The sequence below is a fragment of the Sturnira hondurensis genome, unplaced genomic scaffold (assembly GCF_014824575.4).
Source record: "Sturnira hondurensis isolate 20B ecotype Veracruz unplaced genomic scaffold, ASM1482457v3 Scaffold0010428, whole genome shotgun sequence".
Taxonomy (NCBI): Eukaryota; Metazoa; Chordata; class Mammalia; order Chiroptera; family Phyllostomidae; genus Sturnira; species Sturnira hondurensis.
The window spans coordinates 23,957,138-23,978,835 of NW_028083059.1; the positions used below are offsets into that span (position 1 = coordinate 23,957,138).

The 21,698-nt window shown below is 34.7% G+C and overlaps 1 protein-coding gene across 4 annotated transcripts in view; it reads right to left on the bottom strand.

Moving 5' to 3' along the window:
- ROBO2 (roundabout guidance receptor 2) overlaps positions 1-15,390 on the bottom strand; it is a 1,307,581-nt gene extending 1,292,191 nt beyond the window's left edge. For 3 of the 4 annotated variants that reach the window (XM_037059034.1, XM_037059035.1, XM_037059033.1), the window contains exon 1: positions 14,769-15,389. In XM_037059034.1, coding sequence (XP_036914929.1) covers positions 14,769-14,898 — 130 coding nt within the window. In that variant the 5' untranslated portion in view covers positions 14,899-15,389. Of the gene's footprint in view, positions 1-14,768 lie in introns of all 4 variants that reach the window. The other variant, XM_037059032.1, reaches the window with a different exon arrangement.
- Between the last annotated feature and the right edge of the window lie 6,308 nt (positions 15,391-21,698).

Consider the following 21,698-nt stretch of genomic DNA (forward strand, 5'->3'; position numbering starts at 1 on the left):
GGGGGAGGGTAGAAGTTGAGTGGAGGCAGACAAGGTGGGGGATGGGGACATTTGTAATAGTGTCTATAAAAGAAAAAGAAAAAGAAAAAAGATGACTATCCTACAGGACTTATTTCCCTTGGTAACAGAAGTGTTTTTTTTTTTTTTCCTCTAAAAGATTCCAAGACCTTTCTTTAAAAGGGACCAGACCTGGGTCCCTTTGCTCATCTGGCCTTGTTGTGTCATTCTGTGGGGCTTGCAGGTGAGGGAAATTGAGCTACCACACCAAACTCCTCACGTTTACTACCTCGTGCTGTGCATGTGTCATTTGTTAACTGACTTACTCTGATCCAGAGTCTTTTTTCTACTTTGGGGAACTGGGACATTCTGGCAAACTAATCTGCATTCTTGCTTAGTGACCTCTTTTGGAGTCTTTTACTCATTGCCACTCTTTATGAGGTCTGGGGTATTCTATGACAATTAATGGCATACTTTATTAAAATAGAATCATACACTTTATAGCACAATACATACTAGTTTAGAGAAAATGTGTCAAAGTAAAAAATATAATGTTCAATTGTTAGCAAAGTTTCCAATTACGACAATTAATACCTAGAGGAATATTTTTAAATGATTTAACAGCATATTCAGCAAAATGATGCTTTAGTTTCATTTTCTGTAACCATATAACCTAAGAGGATGGGAAGAAAGAGATAATCCTCTTAACAGGTAGCCCTGCATTCTGTCCTCAAACTTCTAGTGACAACATGTACAGGTGTCCACAAGACAGACCTGCCATCTTCAGATAATTATAATCTTCTGGGCATTATTTTTTATATTGATCTAAAATAAGGAACTTCTTAAAGCATCAATTCATTACATTTTATTTTCCTTTTTTTTTAATTCCTTGTCTTTCTTTCCTTTTGGAACACAAATTTATGCATTGAGGGCATCTCCTCCCCTTCCCTTTGAAGTATCAGACGGGCTTTCATTCCATCCTTCTGTGTGATTCTGAAAAAAATTTAGCTTATTCCTCATTTTTCAGGCTAATCAGCTTAGAGTTTTTAGGACATTCCTCATTCAAAAAAGTTTTGAAAACTTTTCAACACCCTATTTACTACTGTCTATATGTTCCTTACTCCACTGTTTCAAACAGCATGACATCCAGACTATTTCTTTTAAAAAATCTGTATATTATATGAATATGGCCAGCATATGCAGTTACATTTTTCTTAACCTTCATATAACATTTTCTGCTTAAATTAGGATATTCTTCATATAAAATGATGCCAGTGATCATTAAGCCACTCAAAATTAACCTAAAGCGTTTATGTTTATGCAAGCTACATTTTTTCTCATGTTGGACTCTGGCCATAATCATCTACTTCAAATATATAAAAGATTTATATGAAATACTGGTTAGAAGAATCAAGGAATGATTTTCAACACATTTCTGCTTTTTATGATATTGAATTGTGACAATGCTGAACATTATTCTTAAATTTAAATGCACATTTTTCATGTACTTAAATGGAAGAGAAGATTGACAATATGTGCTTCTAATAGTAAATTGAAAAGAAATCTAAAAAATATGTTATGTATAGCTAATTCATGTATATACATTCAAATTTCATAATAATAAAATATGCTTTGTTTAAAATAATGGAATACTACATTTGCATATAGAATTAAAACTATTTTTATTCTATTAATAGTGTTTCTCATTAGTCATTCAAATACAATTTTATGAGTGTATAAGTTGTACTCCTTCATGCTGTACTCTTCCTCATTATGAATCAAGAACATTAAGACAATCATACCTTTTGCAATAATAACCCTACTTTTAGAAACTCTGCCAAGGGAATGATCAGATTAATGCTCAAAGATATTTATAGCAGAATAATAGTACAAACTGGACAAAATCTAAACTTAAGTAAAATAATATATGATATAAAATTATACATATGAGATAATAATTCTGTACATGTATTCTGCATTACGGATAGATACTTTATTATGTAATATAATGTACCTGTTTACCACTATGTTTATGTATATGCGGGTATATACATATTTTATATTTTTTTTCTTGGCATTCAAAAGTACGAGGCAAAATTAAAGTGATTATTCTTAGGAGGAGGGGTTATAGTAATTTGGGTTCTCTTAAACGCTTTTCTCCCTAGTCCCAGCATTTCTGCATTGACCATATGTTACTGTTTAAATGGAAAATAAGTTGATCTGAGCCTTAGGTTTACATAAGAACTAACTTCTGCTGAAATGCTACAATAACTACTAAAACTCAGAAAGAATCCTTATTTGCCAAGATCAGGAATTTCCAGATAATGCAGAATAAAATATTCAGTATCACCAAAACTTCAGCACGGAAGTATTTTGTCATGTTTTTCAGCATGCTTTGTTCTTAGTTACCCAATGTTTCTAAAATTATCTTTAAAGACTCAGTGTTTATTTCTCAACTTGTTAGAAATGTATTTTCTACGGTGTTCTCAGTTTCAGATAATTGAATCCCAGAGAATACTCTGACTGATCATGTTTTAAAGCTACACAGATTTTATTAGCGTAGTTATTCAAGCTAATGCCATTCCCTTTTGACCAAGGAACAATGACACTTCCTTTCCAACGTCTTCTCAAACATTGTGATAGTAAATAATTTCATAGGAACTTGATTATTAACAATATTAAAACGATTTTAAAATGTTTCTATAACATCTTTGTGCCGTATGTGGCATTCATGAATAAGCAGGTGAGAAATGCCCAACGTGAGCTGATTTGGCCTAGAGACTAGCACACAGACAAAGGTGTGTCACACCCAGGCTGCAGTCACCCTCCATTTACTGCTGCACTCTGACACCTGCCACTCCACACACTTCGAAGGCAGTATTTACATTACTATTGAATTTAAACTAAGGGGCACAGTGGGAAAGAATGGCATATGCAGACTGCCTACTCAAAATATTCATGATTTAATTAATTATTTACGTATCTAAAATGCATAAATAAAAAGCCATAAATTCAGTTTATGATATAATGATTGTGAAACTCTGCTAACTGGTTTCTTTTTAGCTTTGATACCATAATAGTTGATATTCATAATGAAGACCTTGTCCCACTGTGATATACCCTAAAATATAAGAATATACAAGAGTTTGCAGTATAATACTAAATACAATGTTGCATTTAAGAATATACTGAGGTTATTCCATAGACTTGGTCTTTTGTGATATTTCTATTCACATTAAAAATTCATTTATCAGAAAACCACATTCTCAGACCATAGCAGATAACAGAAAAATTACATTTGTAAGTGTTTTCTTTTTCTCCTCAAATAGATGGAGGGGGAGGGGAGAACATTTTGGAAGAAGGAAGGTCTCACTTGAAATCAAACAAATTTTATTTTATTAATTAAAGACTCTTATTATCATGTACTTTAAAATATCCATACTTTCTTGGACACTGAGGCATGATTTTAAGTCTACAAACTCTGTAAATTACTTAAGCCCTGCCTCAAATAATCAACCTATAGCAAACATGCTGTTAGTCAATTTGAAGAATTGAAGCAATTGTCAATTGGTTAAATTAGAGAGAAAACCCCATTTATTTTTCTGCTGTATCTGATTTGCAATATTCCCATTTACAACAACATTTAGAAAGCACCCATTTAGTAGTTGTACATTTTTTTTAAATAATGAATTTAAGGTATACATAAGCAACTCTCTAAAGTGAGTCCTGGAGTGGAAAAAACAAACCAACAGGTAGCTTCAGTTCAAGAAGAGCATTGCGTCATGTGTCAGTAGCATTTTATTTACCCCTTGTGGGTTTTGAGGCTAAATAAGGGATCTCTTTTTTTCTTCTTAGTGTTGACTCTTAACACCTCAAAGTACGACCCATGTTTTCTCCTTCAGTTTCTTCCTTTAAATTATGTTCTGATGGGAGACATGTTTAGTATGATATGAAGTTTAATGGTAGAACAAACTCATCAATTGCAATAATGACAGATAATTCTATTAAAGCTATGTTGCAATCCTCAGTAGAACTGTTCCTCCATGTTAATGTATTATTCAGACTAACAGTGACCCTAAAGTAGAAAAACCTTCTTGTCTCGTAAAACTTTTATTGAGTGGAGTACAACATGCACACAGTTAAGAGCTATTTTGTGTGCTTTTATTGCACAGTGGAAAGCTGTTTGGTGCTGATTTTAGACTTACTGGCAACAAGACAGACAACAAATATGTACTAAGCATCATAAAGATATATATGAAAAATTAAAAGTTTAAAATTAATTTGAACTTATAATGTAATGCAGCACGTGGAAATCTTAAAATCAATTTCCAAAAGAAACAGCTTGAAACTTTTTCTTGCCATCTGGTTTTGGACCTGGCTCATTCAGTTGCAGTTTTGCCCTTGTAAATACTCCAATTTTATATATACTAAATGAGAATGATCAACTACATGCCACCTAAGCATATCTTCTTGAATTTCCTAAATATATAATATTTTTGCTTTTTTCTCACTATCAATATTTCACAAATGTCTTCTTAATCATGGACACACTTGTCTTTATTTTAAACCCAATGTGATATTAGTGTTTTATTAATTGACATATTAAGTAATAATTGCATTTTGTTTGACTAAAAATAATACATATATACATATATACTTGTGTGCCTATATCTATATCTATATATATATATCCAACACACACACAGATCTAACATTTTTACATATTTAATGAGCCTAAAATACAGATTGATGAATTCAAATGAAGATTGAGGAGGGAAAAAAACAGATTTGGCTCTTTGAGTTATAAAGTAAGAGAAAAAGTAGGGCCTAATATATAGACATAGGATTAAATAAGATTATGCATAGAATGCATTTACACAGTGCTGGCACACGAGCAGTGCTCAGGAAATTTTAGTAATTATACTTTAGCTTGTGTGTGTGTGTGTATTGAAAATAATAAGTAAAATAATTGAGTAAATGGAGAAGATATTTATTAAAAACCACTTTCAGTAACTGTAGGCCTACTGTCTTGTATGTTACACACACAAGAGTACTGAGAGAATACTGGAAATTATAGAAGTCAACTCCCCATAAAGCGTGTAGCTAATAAATGGCAGAGTGGGGAGAAATTTGATTTCTCTGTTATTCCTTTATGATGTTGTCAAAATGTTTAGCAAATGTGAGCAATCATACCATAAAGTTGTGTTGAAATGTATCTATAAGATATCAAAGGCAATATTTTATAATCAGAATTATAAGAATCTAACATACAATAGGATCCATAAGAGTGGATCTTCTCAGTTCTATTGATCATTTAGTTTTTGATAACCTAGCCAGATCTAATTGACAGTAGGTGACACTTACAAGTAAAACTGACTTCCAGTATCTTCATATCATGCCTTTAAAATTATTCTGTTAAATGTTTTAATTTTGAAAAATAAACTACCACTCTCAAAATTATTTACTTGACTAGTATATCCATTCACTTGCCTAGACCCTTCAAACAGATGAACAAAATAATGCTTTCAAATATATTCACAAGGCATTTAAAATTATAAAAGTAAATCTTAAAGGTTATCTAATAATTTAATTATGACATGAAGAACTCTTTTTAGAAAGTGTGTATTGAGGCTTTAAGCTACATTTTTGTACCTCTGTGAAGCTTATTTTAAAAGGTATGTTACATAAACACATAATTTATACTATGTAATTAAATATAATGATTATAAAAGATAAACTGTTTATATATAGGATACGGTCATATATATTTACTTACATAATGTATATTATATAGGCATGCACATACAGAGACTAATTTATTAGAGTTGTAATACAAAATCACATAATAATTTTGATAGAAAGTACTCTGAACTGTCGAGTAAACTACCAAGAAGATGGCTTGATTCACACCACACACATGGTGTCAAGAGAAGGCAGTCAGTTTTCAGTGAAAACTTTCAATAACAGTGCCATTGTACATTAAACTCTTCACAGTGAGAAGACCAGCATCACAACCTGAATTTTATTCTAGTGGATGATTCCGTGTCATTGCTTTTGTTTTAAAGTGATAAAAAGGTACATCTTCCAAATGTAACAAGACATGCCTTCTACAGGGTGCCTGTTACCTGCAAAATACCCAGGTAGTAGGCACCACGTGTTGTTCCCAAATATTGTAGTCAGTCATCACATAAGACCTGTCTTACTAGTTCCTTCAATGGCCCCTTGCTTCCAATTCTATACATTTTAGTTCACTCTGCATGATTTTCAAAGCTGTACTTAACTGGTTCTGCTATTTCCTATTAATTCTCAACATGCTGCTCATCAGCATCAGGCAGATTGTTTGATAATCCCCCAACTGCATCACATTGATTGCCTGGGCTGGGTACCTGGCTCAAAAATATACAGCTTGATAACTGTAGTCAGCTTGTTACCCATATGACAAATGGGGATGACAAAAATAACAGTACCTTTCATGTAGGGTTGATGCGAGCATTATGCTGCAAAATTTAAAGAAATGTTATAACACAGAGCCTAGTGCAGAATATATATGTTTCAGAAACAGGGAAGGGGAGAGGAGGGGAGGGACCTATACAGCATGTAGCTCCATACCACTGTGTCCTTATTTATTGTAGCTATTATCACTTGAAATATCTATTTTAATATCTATATTAAAAATACTAGAGTAATAATTTACAGTTCATGTATTGTACTAGTTATTTTTCCACCTGTATCTTTATTATTTAAGTTATGTTTCTTTGGGGGAGCATTCAATAAATATTTATTTGAATAAGTGAATATATATATATATATATTTAGGTTTCCTATTGTGTAAGCAGAATATGGGGATCTAGTTGATGTACATACAATTTTTTTCTAATAAAAATAAAATAAAATAATATATAATACAAGTTATTTCACTTTGCATGTACAAATTATTTCTATAACCCTTCCAGGGCCTTGAGTGGAAATACATGATTAGCAAAGTTCTCTACCAAACAGAGCATCAAGTTTAACTCATCACACTTGGCAGTCCATAACCTCAGCCCCAAATCCCTGCATGTGTCTCTGTGCTGGTCTGTGTAGTCCCTGAGCAGGAGAGGCACATTCTGTTGGATAAGTGAAAATCTGTACTAGTTAGCCAGCAGCAAGTCTTAGGCCCCTGTGGATTGTGGAAGGCACTTTAGTTACATTCCAGATTGCCCTAAAATACATTCTTTATTAGCTGCCAACTATTACATTGGAGATTTTGTGAAATACCCCTATCTCCAAAACGTAATCTTGGACTTTGCCCAGCTTGACAAACTACTGCTTTGATGGCAGAGCCCTGACATTGATATGACAGGGATTTTACCAAGCATATGTGAGGTCTATCCTAATAGTCTATGTGGTGAACTCTTCGTAAATTGACAGAAGGAATTAATTTCTATACTTATTCTGGCAACATATCAAGGGCTCTAAATTGGCTGTGCAGAATTAACTCATTAAACCTTTACATTTTCCTGAATAATACCAGGCAAATATTTTCTTTATGTGAGACTATAGTCTTAGTAATTTAGCATTTTGTACAAAGTTGGAATTTTAAATGGAGCCATTTCAATAAATATTATTAGCAAATGTGTGAAAAAAAATTTTATTGTGTCTTCACATTACTGGTGCTTGAATAACATACCATTAATATTTACAAAAGAATTGTATTACAAAATGGAAGCTAAATCACACACGGTAGGCTCAATTTGATGTATAGGAGAATATTTTCACAGCAAAGTGGACTAGGTTTCAACTTAATCTGTTATGTATAAACCACATCCTGCTTAGAAAGTAATTGCTTCACAACTGCTTCCTCCCTATGATCAAGAAGAGCAGCTTCTCCTTCTCATCTTGGGATATAGACTGTTTGCTAGACCGTATATACCACCCTGCCACACCGCAAACTAAAGGTCCCAAACAGATTATGTGAAACGTATATTTTAAATAAACTGACACAGCTATTCACTAGCTAAAGTTACTTTGAAATATCACACAAACACAAATATGAATGCTATTTGTACTATAAAAGACCACTGTTTTCTCATTTCTTAAAAAGGTGTGCAAATGGGAAACATAGAACAATCAGAAAAGTCATTATAAACCATCCAGAAGTGAAAAAATGACTTGTAAAACAAATTCAATGTGGCTTATCCAATTTTACCCTAAATTATGGTAAAATCTGTACAAAGATACCTTCAGAATATAATTCGGATATTTGCACGTTTTTCCTCCTGAACTAGCACCAAGTCCAACCTTTGCTTTGTTTTGTTTTTAACATTACAGTCACTTACTTTAATTGGAGACATGCCAGTTAAGGGGAATACCTCTTTTCTCCCCACCCCTACCAAAATAAAAGTCCTCAGAAGTACATATGGGTCACAAGTTCCTAGAGGGTGGAAACCTGTATATATAATAGTATTTTTCAGTGTCTTTGGTAGACTAGATTTAAGTACCTACTCAATAAATGGTTTTTAAAAACCCAGTGTGAAATCAGTAAAAAAAAAATGCCTTTCTTTTGTGAAGTTGCATATAATTTTTAGTTTCTAGTTAAGTACTTTTGAACTTTGATTTGATTTTAACATTATAACTATAAAAGTGTGATTCTTCCGTTGCTTTTCTTAAATTCTATCCCTGGGTAAAGAAACTCCTGAGGCCTAGTGTGGCTAAGCAGCTGAAAGAAAACTCTAGATGACATCATGGGCCCTGATGAAAGTCTGGTCTCTGAAGAGATAACGGTCTTCTAATGGAATGTGCTTATTTTTTTCCCTTTTTAGAAAAATATTACCTCTTGTTTGGGTGACCTTGGTTTCTTAAAAAAAATCTATAACAGATAAAAGATCTCCAGATAAAAGATCAAGGTGACTATTTAATTCACACAATCTTCAATTGACTTAAACAAGTCTTATTGTAAATTCTCATTGTTAAATTTTCATTTTCAAAATTTAATTATTTTTCAAATAACAAAGCCTGTGAATATAGCTGTATTTTACTTTTCATTTTTCTACACTCAAATAACTTTGAAGGTGAAAGATGTAAATTTTAGAAAAGAAAATGTTAGCCATGATCCGTCCTGAAGCAAAAATTTTATGGCTCAGTTGTAAAGGCTTTGAAAATACAGCTTACAATGGAAGGGCTGACACAATCTTACCCAAGGATTCGTGGACCCCTACAAGTACCCAGGGCATTTCATTACTGTCAATTCATTTCACCTTTTAAAGGTAAATAGCTTCTTCAAAAATCTTCATTTCCCTTTGACTTCCAGAGCAAAGTTATTTTTGTGTGTGATCTGGCACTGAATCCTCTCCCTGTGGAGGAGAGGGGTGGAACTGAAGGACACACCCAAACAGGAACTCGCACACCTACCTGGTGAAGGTAGAATGCATTCCTACATCTGCATATCATACTTTCCGTGGGCACCATCTGACTTCATGAAGGAACTACAGAGCCCCAAATTACATGTGTAAAATGGAGCAGCACTCTGCTTCCTAGGCAATTATTTTCCCCATTTTTGATCAAAGTAGTTTTCTATTTATGAGTTCAAAATAAAAAAACTTTTTTTACCTATTTTCTAATATAAAGAATACTTCAAATGCCTTTTCAACTTTCCTCCATTTGTCATCTAATAAAATGCATTTTAGGTAACTATCACATAAAATCTTGGAGTGTTTTAATCACATGGCAATAAACACATTATATAATAATAAATAGATAACTAAAATAAAAATTTGAATTTAAAAGAAAGTCAATGAATCTGAATAAAAGACAAAGTGGCTGTGGATAAGATATATTCAAGCCATAATTTCATAATTTCTAACTTCATAATTATTCTCAAAAAGTATTTTTTCTTATCAAAGTTTTTTATGCATTTTGCTAAGTTTATCAAGTACTATTTTTAAAATAATACTAGAGAACATGAGCAAATTTTACAACAAATTTTCATATAATTGTTAAGCATATGCCCTGATTTCTTTTTCTGAATAGTACTTGGAAAATTTTTTGACCATAGAAAACACATACTCATTTCCAACTTTACTTTGGAGTTTACTCTTCAGTTGTAAAAAAAAACTAAGATTTTAACTCTATTTATTGCATACAGATAGGGGTTAAATAATTTTTTAAAAAATGAAAAACATATATAGTAATTATACATACCACAAAGAACATGCTACATTTTGCATGAATATTCATACAATTCAGTTACAGACTCACAATCTCACATTATAAATTACTTTTGAACAACGTTGCTTTTTATCCTTACTGCACTACTTCCTATATGCGTCTGCCAGAATTTTCCAAGTTTTATAATACTATAAATACATCCATATTTTCTATAACTAAGCCTGAAATTTAAATAATGTAGTAAAGTGTAGTGATAAAAATCAATTCCCAACATTAGAAAGGTAAGTTATAGAACTCAGAAGTAAGAAATATGTAATTAACACCTAAAGTCATAGACTATTTTACAAGTCTAATTTTTATATGTTTTGCTTGTTCATCAAATTATTGAACATCTATTACATATAAGATTGGATGTTAATATACATGAATCAAAGACAGAATTTCTCTCTAAATAACTTACTAAGTAGTAAACAAAATAAAAAATGATACACATAACAATAAAGTATCGTAAAAACTGATAAATATCTCCTGATGTAAATGAAATGCCCAAGTCAAAAAGGATGGAATAGTGCTTTCAGAGTGTGGTTGGGGGGCATTTGATCTGGGGTCCTGGTGTAGTAGTGAAGGGGCATTCTGGGAAAACCAACAAAGACAAAAAGATACATTTATATTTCTTCAAACCAACAAATTTTATTTTTTTGTTTGTGAAAGACCAAATCTTCAGTATTCAAATTTTATTAATAAAAACACTTATACACCATGAAAAAGGAATGTAAGACACTGGATTGTGTGAGGTACTTACTAAAACAAAATAAAAGTTTTACTAGCTCATACAACTAGAAAAGATGACACAAGTAATATTGTAAAAATGGTCTTGTAGATAGTAGAAGCCAGCACATAGTTACAATTTTGTTAACTTTTAAGGTAAAAAATAAAAATAGCTTCAGCAAACTTCAAAACAAAAAAATCTAAATAATTTTCAACATATAATATGGGGTCATGCAAAGTATCACAAACCAAAACACCACTCTGAGTACTCCATGGCAGGAATTCGATGCACCATGAAATAATATAAAGTGATAGTATGTGATCATAATATATTTTGACTATTTAGAGAGAGGGGATGAAATAACAGAGGGGTTTTCTTTGTTTAGCAAAGACAGACATGGCAACTGGCTGTTGTAATTTATACAAGGAAGTAATTCTGACTGTTGTGAAAGTATTTTCTATATTGTCAAAAGTTTTGATAACCTCATGCTCTGTGTTTAACCTCATGTCACGACTGAGAAGTTTGAAGGAACTTAACAGCCTCTTCCAGTGGATTTAAATAGAGTCAAGGTCAACTGGAAGAGTGGGTGAAGTGTCAATGGCAGTCAGGATTGGCCCCTCCCCTTAGCGTGATCAGTGGCTGCTCTGATTGGTCATTGTTTATATTGCACACGGCACTTAATGTTTTGACTATCATCTTTGGTGCTGGCCTTCCCCTTTTAAATCATTGACACCTGTTTTTCTATTTATATTTTATTTACCTCCTATATCCACTGTTCATAGCAGCTATGCAGCAATAGAGCAGATATAAGTATCAAAATGTAGCTTAAATTCTAATTTCTAATATGAGTGACTTTTAAATACATATATATATTTTAAGCCCTTTTTTGTTACAAATATGATCATCTATAATGTAAACCTGGATAAAGTTGTGCTCTTTAGAATGGAGCTGTTTGCATCTTTTAGACATTGTTCCCAGTGAGAGTAATTGAATGCAAAACAATTAGGTCCATTAATCCTGATGAAGATGATCTCAGCAGTGTAGTTAGGATTTCTGGTTAGTTTATCATGAATACAAACTTAAGATCACTTACACTGCTCTGAACTAATCAGATGAGACACCTGCCCTCACTTAAGGAGTTCATACATTGTGATTAAATAGAAAAGCATGTGCCTAAGGAAAACTCGCGGGCCTATTAACCTATATTTGTGATCCATGTTCATTGTTGATCTTAAAAATCCCTTGGTAGCCAACAATCACCAGCATTTCCCCCAAATGTTCTAACAAGTCAGCGTCCAAATACTTGTTTGGAGCTGCCCAGCCACACACTGCATGTTTCACTCCTCATGGGCCCCAGCCACTCACTGGTCTATGATGCCGCCACTTCCCAGCCCCATCCCAATAACCCTTCTCTCAGGTGGTGATTTCTGTTAATACAAGAAAATGGAAACTGTGGGTGCGGGCCGGTCGCCATACGGAGGTTGACAGCTGCTCAGTCAGACTAAGACAAATGCACATAGGCAATGTGAGTTCAAAAAACTACTTCACAAGAAAACTTTTATTGTTTTGTTATTATTCTTTTTCTAGGGTATTTAGAAATAGAGCATCAGTTTTAAAGCAAATTAGAAATAGTTAAAGAAGCCTTTAAAATTTTGTTTTAGACTTTGTTCTTCTTTGCCTCTGGCCATTGTATTCAATGTTAAGTAGCCACATTCACTACCTCCACAGTGCCCCACACATACGTATACTTCTGCTAGGTATTCTACAAAATACTAAAAAAGACTCCTACTTCCCCAAAAGATAAAATAATGTTGAAAAACTATAAAAATATGTTTTAAAACACTGCATAGCATGTCAAGAAAAAAGTAACAGTATTTTACAACCCATCAGACACATAACACACAAACATCAAATAGCCAAGCTCATGAATAAATAAATATTTAAACATATACATATGCATATCAAGGTAGTGCTACTTTGCGGGAACTCAGAATCTGCAGGAAAGGTTTATGCAATGCATATACATTGACAAAAAAGGGACTAAAAATGGAATAATATTAATGCAAAGAACAGTCAACACATTTAAAGTTTTCCAATAACTCACCTGACCTTTATAAAATACACAGGACTTTTTTAACAATAAGTGAAATTTGTTGCTATAATTGCCTATTCCTGAACTTGACTGAGTCATATCATCATTGTACAGCAGAGCTAGCAAATTTCTAGCTGAGCTAGTTAGAGTACATTGGGAAAAGTAGTCATGTGTTCAAAGATGAAACATTTCAGAACTGATTTACAAATAAAATCCAGTGCATCTGTATTTAAAGCTGTGCAGAATGAATAAATGCTTAGGAACACATGCAAGCATTTTGAAATAAACCTTCTGACTAGGTTAACATTTTCTCTAAAATCTTGCAGCTATGTAACTTTCTCACTGGGTAACTAGAGCTCCAAACTCTACCGCTAAAGTTTATCAGGGGAAATAATACTTCATATGGTAGAAGTGCTGACTGTCTTTTAAAATTTATATAGGAAGTACAAGTTAAGACTCCTGACATCCCCTAGGGTCAATAACACCATATATTTCTAGATCCCAAGCTACCAAAATGTCGCCATGCAGGCTAACGTAAATAGCAGCTTGCAGTTTGCAAGGAAAGAAAATCACTGATAACACTAGGAATGACAGTAATGTGGTGATATAATTTACAAGGCCCAAAATTAATTTGCAGCTTCACTCCTTGAGGGTGCATCTGTACCAACCATCTAAGCTAAGTGCCTGTTGGAACTTTCCCCTTGAAGGTACAGCAGGTGGAAGATGTGTAATATCTTAAAGGCAACAAAAGGAAAACACGGAAAGATCAAATTGAAGGAGCTCGTGTGTTTAGAAAACCCTGCTGAGATGCTGTGATGAATTATTAAAACTTCTTGTTGATGTGCATGCTTCTCTTTAACCTCACATCATAACGCTGACAGTAAAGAAAAGGTGGAGAGACCCAGGAAACCTTTTTAGAGCTGAGAAAAAAAATATTAGGTGAAAAGATTGCTCCTGCAAAGCAAAATCCTCAGATAGCTCCCATCAAGATTTTTTCCCAAACAGGCAAACACTGCCCAGAAAGTCTCTTGTGCGTGTTCCTGCAGCATCATTTTGGCTTATAGCACTCACAGAACAGACACCCTGATAACTTGTGTTTAGTAGAAACAAATGACATTAAGGAAAAGCAGCATCGATTGAACTTTCTGAAAGGCAGTTACAAGGTACCAACAATTCTCTTTCATCATAATTTTTCGACAGCAGAAGAAATGGATTATAGCACTCCAAAGTACTGAAAGGCTTGGTCTTATTCGACAGATTTTTTTCAATAAAGTTAATGCAATTTATCTTTATTAGCACATCAACACTGATATAGTCAGCCAGAAAAATCAGTGTTGGTGGCACTGCATTTCATAACATTCTCCCTCTCACACATCCCTCTGATTATTTCACAAAATCTGCTAACAATTCAAAGATCTAACATATTCAGACTCACTTCTTTTTTTAAATAGTGCAGCTTCTTAAGAATACCAAACATATCCTTGAACTAGAGCAGCATGCATCTGGCCCTATATCCTTCCACTGGGGAAAAACATATTGTAATGCTTTGATAGCACAGAAAACCCAAAATTGCAAAAAAAAAAAAAAAACAACACATTTCTATCCGTAACAGAAAAAGTCTTCTTCCTAGCCACCCGCAACACAAATTCTCTTTCCTGAAATAAGAACCTGATTTCAAACAGAGCAGCCCTTCTACCTCCAGCTGTTCACTGATTAGCCTCGCTAACTCTATTTAGACCTTTAACACAAACTTTCATCACTTACCCCCTTTCCAAGGCTTTCCTTTCCAGGGAGTCCGGGTCAGCTTGCTCAGAGTTGGTCCAGAGAAAAAGAGCAGCAAAACGAAGAGAAGTTCAAGTCTAGTAATTTTCCCCACTTTCTCCGATGATAACATTTCCACAAGTTAATTTCACAAGATTTCTCACATCCTCTTCCCGCCCGGTTATTGAAATAGCATTAATCATTGAAAAACCTGAGGTAGGTGTTGTTTGCCATCTTTAGCAGCGCCCTGGAGTAGCCCTGAGCCAAGCTACATTTCTCACGGATCCGGCTGCTTTCAGGGCACAGTCAGCACTGCTGCTGCTCCACCAGCTAGGAAATAGTTTCGATCTCCACCTGGCTTTCCGTGGGAATCTATTCCTCAGCGGTCTGGGGGAGCTTGATTGAAAATGATAAAACGGTAATGTCTGTGTCCGGCAGAAAAGAGAAAAGATGTCAGGATTGTGTGAAAAAGATGAGCAGCAGTTGTACTGACAGCTTTCGGGCTGCTGTGTGATCCTAATAGCCGTGCAACCAACCAAATTGCTCTTTTAAGAGTAATAAAGCTTCAGTGAAAGCCGGTGTCACTGCCACTTGGGTGGGTAGTGCTGGGCTTGAAAATCGCCCAGGAGCCACCGCAGATAACGACCGCTTCGGTCCTGCTTTAGAATATTAAGGGCTGAGCAAAACAGAGTATGCACAGAGGGTAGTTAATCTATTGTGTGGCTAGAGGAGGATTCCAGCAATGTGGTAGGGAAAGAGACAGACCTTAAAAGGTATTTTATTTTCCTTTTACTTCACCTCATGACATTAAAAGGGGATTGTGTCTGTACTTATTATTCATCAAAGGGTCTGAAATATTTATTAGAAGAACGACACCGACTGTACTATTTTATCCCCAACAATAAAACAGGCAGGGCAAATTTTCAGTAAATGCAGTTCTCTTCTGTGTGGAAGTCAGCTTATTTGGGCATTTCTGTCACCTGAATGAACCCGCCATGAAGGCTGCAAGCAAACTTTTGCATGCCAACACAGACTCTACCAGGGCTGTGCTCAATCACGCATTCAGGGAAGCACATTTGTCATTTGTTTGTGTATGTCGCCATGGAAATACAAAGAGCTCCCTAAGTCAGCCTTTTGCAATTGTATTTATGAAAACATCAGTGATCACAAGGTGCAGTTATAATTAACATCTGGGCACCGGACTGCCTCTGGACAGAGAGGAGGTGGGAGAAAGCAAATCAAATCAAAGTTGTTTGGTCTCTATTGCCTACAGTAAATTGGCATGACTGAAATATTCTGGCCATTATTTGAAACCTGTCTACATCTTAGTACTATCTACCTGGTCACTTATCCCTTTAAGCAGTGTGCCACAATGCATGAATTATGCATTTATGTACTTTAAAGTATTCAATTGCTATATAATGATAACCACCAAATTTATGATGTTACCACTTTCAAAACACTCTTTTCAAACCATGTTATTGAAAGGGTTACTTTTATTTATTTATTTTTTTTTAAAGATATTATTTATTTATCTTTAGAAGGGAAGGAGAGAAGGAGGGAAGGAGAGAGGGAGAGAAACATCAATGTATCGTTGCCTTTCGTGCGTCCCCTGCTGGGAGTTGGCCTGCAGGGAACTGGCCTGCAACCCAGGCATGTGCCCTGAGTGGGAATCGAACCTCGATCCTCTGGTTCGCAGGCCTGCACTCAATCCACTGAGCTACACCAGCCAGGGCTGAAAGGGTTACTTTTAGAAGAATAATTTGTCTTGTTCAGATAAACTATATTAAATTCTAAAAGACAGTTATTAATTTGTGTATATACAAAAATAATGTTTATCAAATGTATTAATGGGATACATGAAACAAACTCAGTTTATCCCTTAGTTTAGAAATGATAATCAATTTATATTCAACTTTAATTTGAAAATATTAAAGACATGAGAAAAGTTCATATGATGCTGATGTTATAAATAATGCATTTCAAATTTTATGTCCAACTTTAAAATGGTAAGTTTGTATTTAACTTAGAATTCCATTTTCTCTCACCATTCTTCATCTTTTTTACCTGATCATTTACTCCCTCCTCAAAAGCATATGAACAGAAGTTGATAAAATGAATTGGTTGACTCCCTCACTGTCATATTCTGATGAAGATTCTAGATCCAAACGTGTTTACTGTCTACTCACTCCATTGCTCTAGAAAGAAAGAACACAATCCTTTGTAATGAGTTCTTTTTTGTAATTACCTTGGCCTTATGCAGAATAGGAAAATTTAAGTATGATTAAAAGATGTTGGCAGGGATATCAAAAATTTCTCTTTTTTTTAAAGATTTTTTAAAATTTATCTTTAGAGGGGAAGGGAAGGAGGGAAGGAGAGAAATATTAATGTATGGTTGCCTCTCATGAGTCCCCTGCTGGGAACTGGCCTGCAACCCAGGCATGTGCCCTGACTGGGAATGGAACTGCGATCCTTTGGTTCACAGGCCCATGCTCAATCCACTGAACCACGCCAGCCAGGGCGGCGTGGATGTCAAACATTTCTGAAAGGCCTTCCCAGAATGAGGTTGATAGGAAAAACATTCTTTCCTCAATATGGGATGTAGTTGGCTAGGTTGACTGTAAGGAAATTTCAAGCTTAGATTTTTAGGATTTGCTTTCTTCTGGGAGATCCCCAGTAAACACCAGCCCGCAGCTTCATCTTTGGTGGGGAAATTAAAGAGGAATTGGAGGACCCAAATCACCACTGATGGAGGGAAGGCCATTCTCCTGTAGAACTCATCTGTTTGAAGGCTGCTTAAGCTTTTAGACACCGGAACAGATAAGAGGGAAACTTCACGTGGGAGAGTACCAAATAGAATGAGTAAGTGTGGGGTTTGAAGAAAAAGAGAAATATTGAATGGAGGGGGAGTCCATAAGAGACATATTTCGGCATAGATATGATTGTAGAAATGCCTTTCCTCTTAATTTCATAATAAAAAACTAGCTAACTTATTTTAAAGTACTTAACATGGATTAACTCATTTAATCCATATAAAAACCCAATGAGGTAAGAATAACAATCTCCACTTAGTACATTAAGACACTATGGCACAGAGAGTATAAGTCACTTATCCAAGGTCAAACAGCTATTTTGAACTTAAATAGCTCAGCTCTGAGCTTTTGCAAATCACTGTGCTACGTCCTCTACTAAACTGTTCTTTCTGTACTCGTCACCCTTCTCAGCAGCCTACTCTATTAGCTGTGAGGCAATATATTTATTTTATTTTATTTTTCTATTACAGTTGATATTCTATATTGTTTTATATTAGTTTCAGGTGCGTAGCATAGTGGTCATACAATCATACTATTTACACAGTGATCCCCCGATAATTCAGATATCTACCTGTCACTATACATAGTTACTGCAATATTACTGACTGTATTCCCTGTGCTGTACTTTACATCCCTGGGACTATTTTGGAACTACCAATTTGTACTTCTTAATTCCTTTACATTTTGCACCCAGCCCTCCAATCCCCCTTCCCTCTGGCAACCTGCTAGCTTGCTCTTAAGTAACATCTTTATATAAAAGAATAACAAATAACGATCACACACTCAATATGTGCCAGGTTTCAACTGCTTTACATATTTTTGTTATTTCCTCTTCATAAAAACCTTTTGAGATGATCCATCACTATTCATATTTTATAGATAATGACTTGTTTAATATCATACAGTGGGTAAATGACGGAGCCAGGATCTGAACCCTGTATGTCTTCAGTGCTTGTCATTCTGCTTCTGCTTTCCAGAGTCTGGTGCAGGGGTCTGGGGAGAGCAGACAGGGCTCCAGGAGAGTTGGAAGAGTAAGAGATTTGGGGACAGGGCTCTTTTGGTGTCTGTGACACGGAAACTTTCATTGGTTGTTGGCAACTGCAGGGAGCTATAGGATGAAGATGGTACTAGTGAAGGTCCCTGAGAGAGGGAGTCAGAATAAACTTCACCACCAGCGTGTTCTAAAGGAAAACAGTATGGGCAGTTACGATAAAAGCTACGAAATGCTTTTGTGTGGGTCATGCAAAATTGTAAGGAAAACTGAAGAGAAGGAGTACTGTTCAGATGGTGCTTATTAAAACAAAATGCGATGAAAGACAGAAGAACAGGGTGATACAGCTAGAACACTGCAGGCACAGAGTATGGCCTTTTGACGAAAAAGCAAGCAACGTATATGTATTTTAAGACAAGTTCAAATGAGGCAGAAGGCAGAGGATAATCCAGGCTGAGGGAACAACAGGAGCATGGTTGTAGAGATCAAAGAAAGCCTGACTCCTTCCAAGAACTGCCAGGAAGACAGCATGGCTGGGGTATCTGAGCATATGGGTGAGTAGTGGGAGATGAGGAGGCAATGTAGGCAGGGCCTAGATTAAAAATTTTCAATATGCTTACTGCCAAAGGTCTTAGTTTTTTTTTTCCTTGGTGACAGGGAATTAATAATGAGGGTTTAAATATAAGAAATTACATGATCCAAAATGATATATATATATATATAAAATCATATATATATATATATATAAAATCATATATATATATATGATTTTACTGTGGTAGACAGTGAAACAGAAAGCAGAGAATTTATTTAGAAAGACCACTATACTAAGCAAGATATATTTGCAAACTGAACTGAAACAGTGGGAATAAATAGAAAGGACTTCACCAATCATCTGGATGCTCGTGTACTTAATAATTTCATGACAAGTAGATGCAGGGAGAAATGGAATGTCGCTCCCATGTTTCAGCTCTCTCCTTTAGGTATCTCTTCATCAGTTAGGTTTTGTCTGACTTGCTAACATTTGCTCCAACTTTGATACCATTAAGCAAGATTTAGGTATCTTAGCAATTCTATTCATTTTTATTCTAATACCATTATTTATTGTATTTCACTGGCACTCCCTAACATCTTACTTTTACTCACAATAGACACCATCTTATCTTTTATCGCAGTCCACTGTAAGTACAAATCATTCCACAAGCAAAATAAGACAATGCCTGGTTTTTGTACAACTGAAGGAAACATCTTGTATACACTAACTTTATTTCAAAGGTAAAATAGGTACTGTTACTATGTATCAAGTCAAATACATACCATATAAATATCTCAGTTACAGTAGGACTAAACAGTGACCTCAGGTTAATTGAAATAGCTACTTAACTAAAACTTAAAAAAATCATGTTTTCTTTGGTATTGAGAAATATTTAGAAAGATTTTCATTTCTTTTTCTTTTCCCCAGTCATATCTACAGGATGAACATGTCTTAATCCCTGGGATCTAAGAACTTGCAATACCGAAGGGTCAGTGGGCTGCAGGCGCATCGCTTCTCATCCTGTTTGCCTGCATTTACAGGAGATAACAAGGTAGAGCTGAATCTGTAAAGATCAGTGCAAACTGCTAAGTCAAACTTTCAAATGAACTCTTAATATTGCTTTTTTATTTATTTATTTATTTATTTTCATGCTTTTTTGTTTTTTTATTTTTTTCAATTTTAGTTGACATTTAATATTATTTTATATGAGTTTCAGGTGTATAGCATATTGGTTAGACAATTACATAATTTACAAAGCAATCCCCCCAATAATCCTAGCACCCACATGGCACCACACATAGTTATCACAATATTGGGGACTGTGTTTCCTATGCTGTACTTTACATCCCGTGACTGTTTTGTAAGCTACCAATTTGTACGTCCTTCACCTTTTCTATCCAGACTCCCAAAGCTCCTCCTATCTGGCAATCTTGTTTGTTTTCTATATTTATGAGCCTGTTTCTGTTTTCTTTGTTTATTTTGCTCTTTACATTCCACATATAAGGGAAATCATGTGATATTTATCTTTCTCTAACTGGCCTATTTCACTTAGCATAATACCATCCATGTTGTCACCAATGGTAAGATTTCATTCTTTTTCATGATTAAATCATATTCCATGGTGTGCACTCGCCCCTTCTGTATTCATCTATCCATTGATGGACACTTGGGTTCTTTCCGGATANTCTGGCAATCCTGTTTGTTTTCTATATTTATGAGCCTGTTTCTGTTTTCTTTGTTTATTTTGCTCTTTACATTCCACATATAAGGGAAATCATGTGATATTTATCTTTCTCTAACTGGCCTATTTCACTTAGCATAATACCATCCATGTTGTCACCAATGGTAAGATTTCATTCTTTTTCATGATTAAATCATATTCCATGGTGTGCAATATGGTGTGCATATTCAATCGCCCCTTCTGTATTCATCTATCCATTGATGGACACTTGGGTTCTTTCCGGATGTTGGCTGTTCTAAACGTAGCAGTGAAGGAGGGGTGCATATATTCTTTTGAATTAGCGCTTCTCGGCCTTTTGGCTAAGATCAAGTTTAATATTGCTTTTTTAATCGTTACGTCATTCACTTTGCAGTACAATAAGTCAACAGGAAACTTATATATCTTTATTCGAAGGATCCTAGTTATGGTTTTACTTCATAACCTGTTTTTAAAAAGAATTCCAAATTAGTTGTTACAGAACAGTCATGGGGATGTAAAGCACAGCACAGGGAATACAGTCAATAATATTCAAATGACTATGTATGGTGTCAGATGGGTACGAAATCAGGATGATCACTTAATATGTTATGCAATGTCTGATCAATGGTGTGTGCATCTAAAACTAATACAGTAATGTATGTCAACTATAATTGAAAAAAATTTTTAAATTAAACTTCCACTGGACAAGGCAGCTTGATGTTTTGTTCCCCATAAGCTTGTTTTCAAGGGAGATTTTATTTTTACTTTTATTTCTTTTAATAGTTCCCAGTAGTTGAGAGTGTGCCAAGACATGTCAATGTCACATAGGGGAGCATCTCTATCAGCACCTAGATTCAGCCTAATCAAAAGCTATGAAGAGTGATTCTAAATGTTG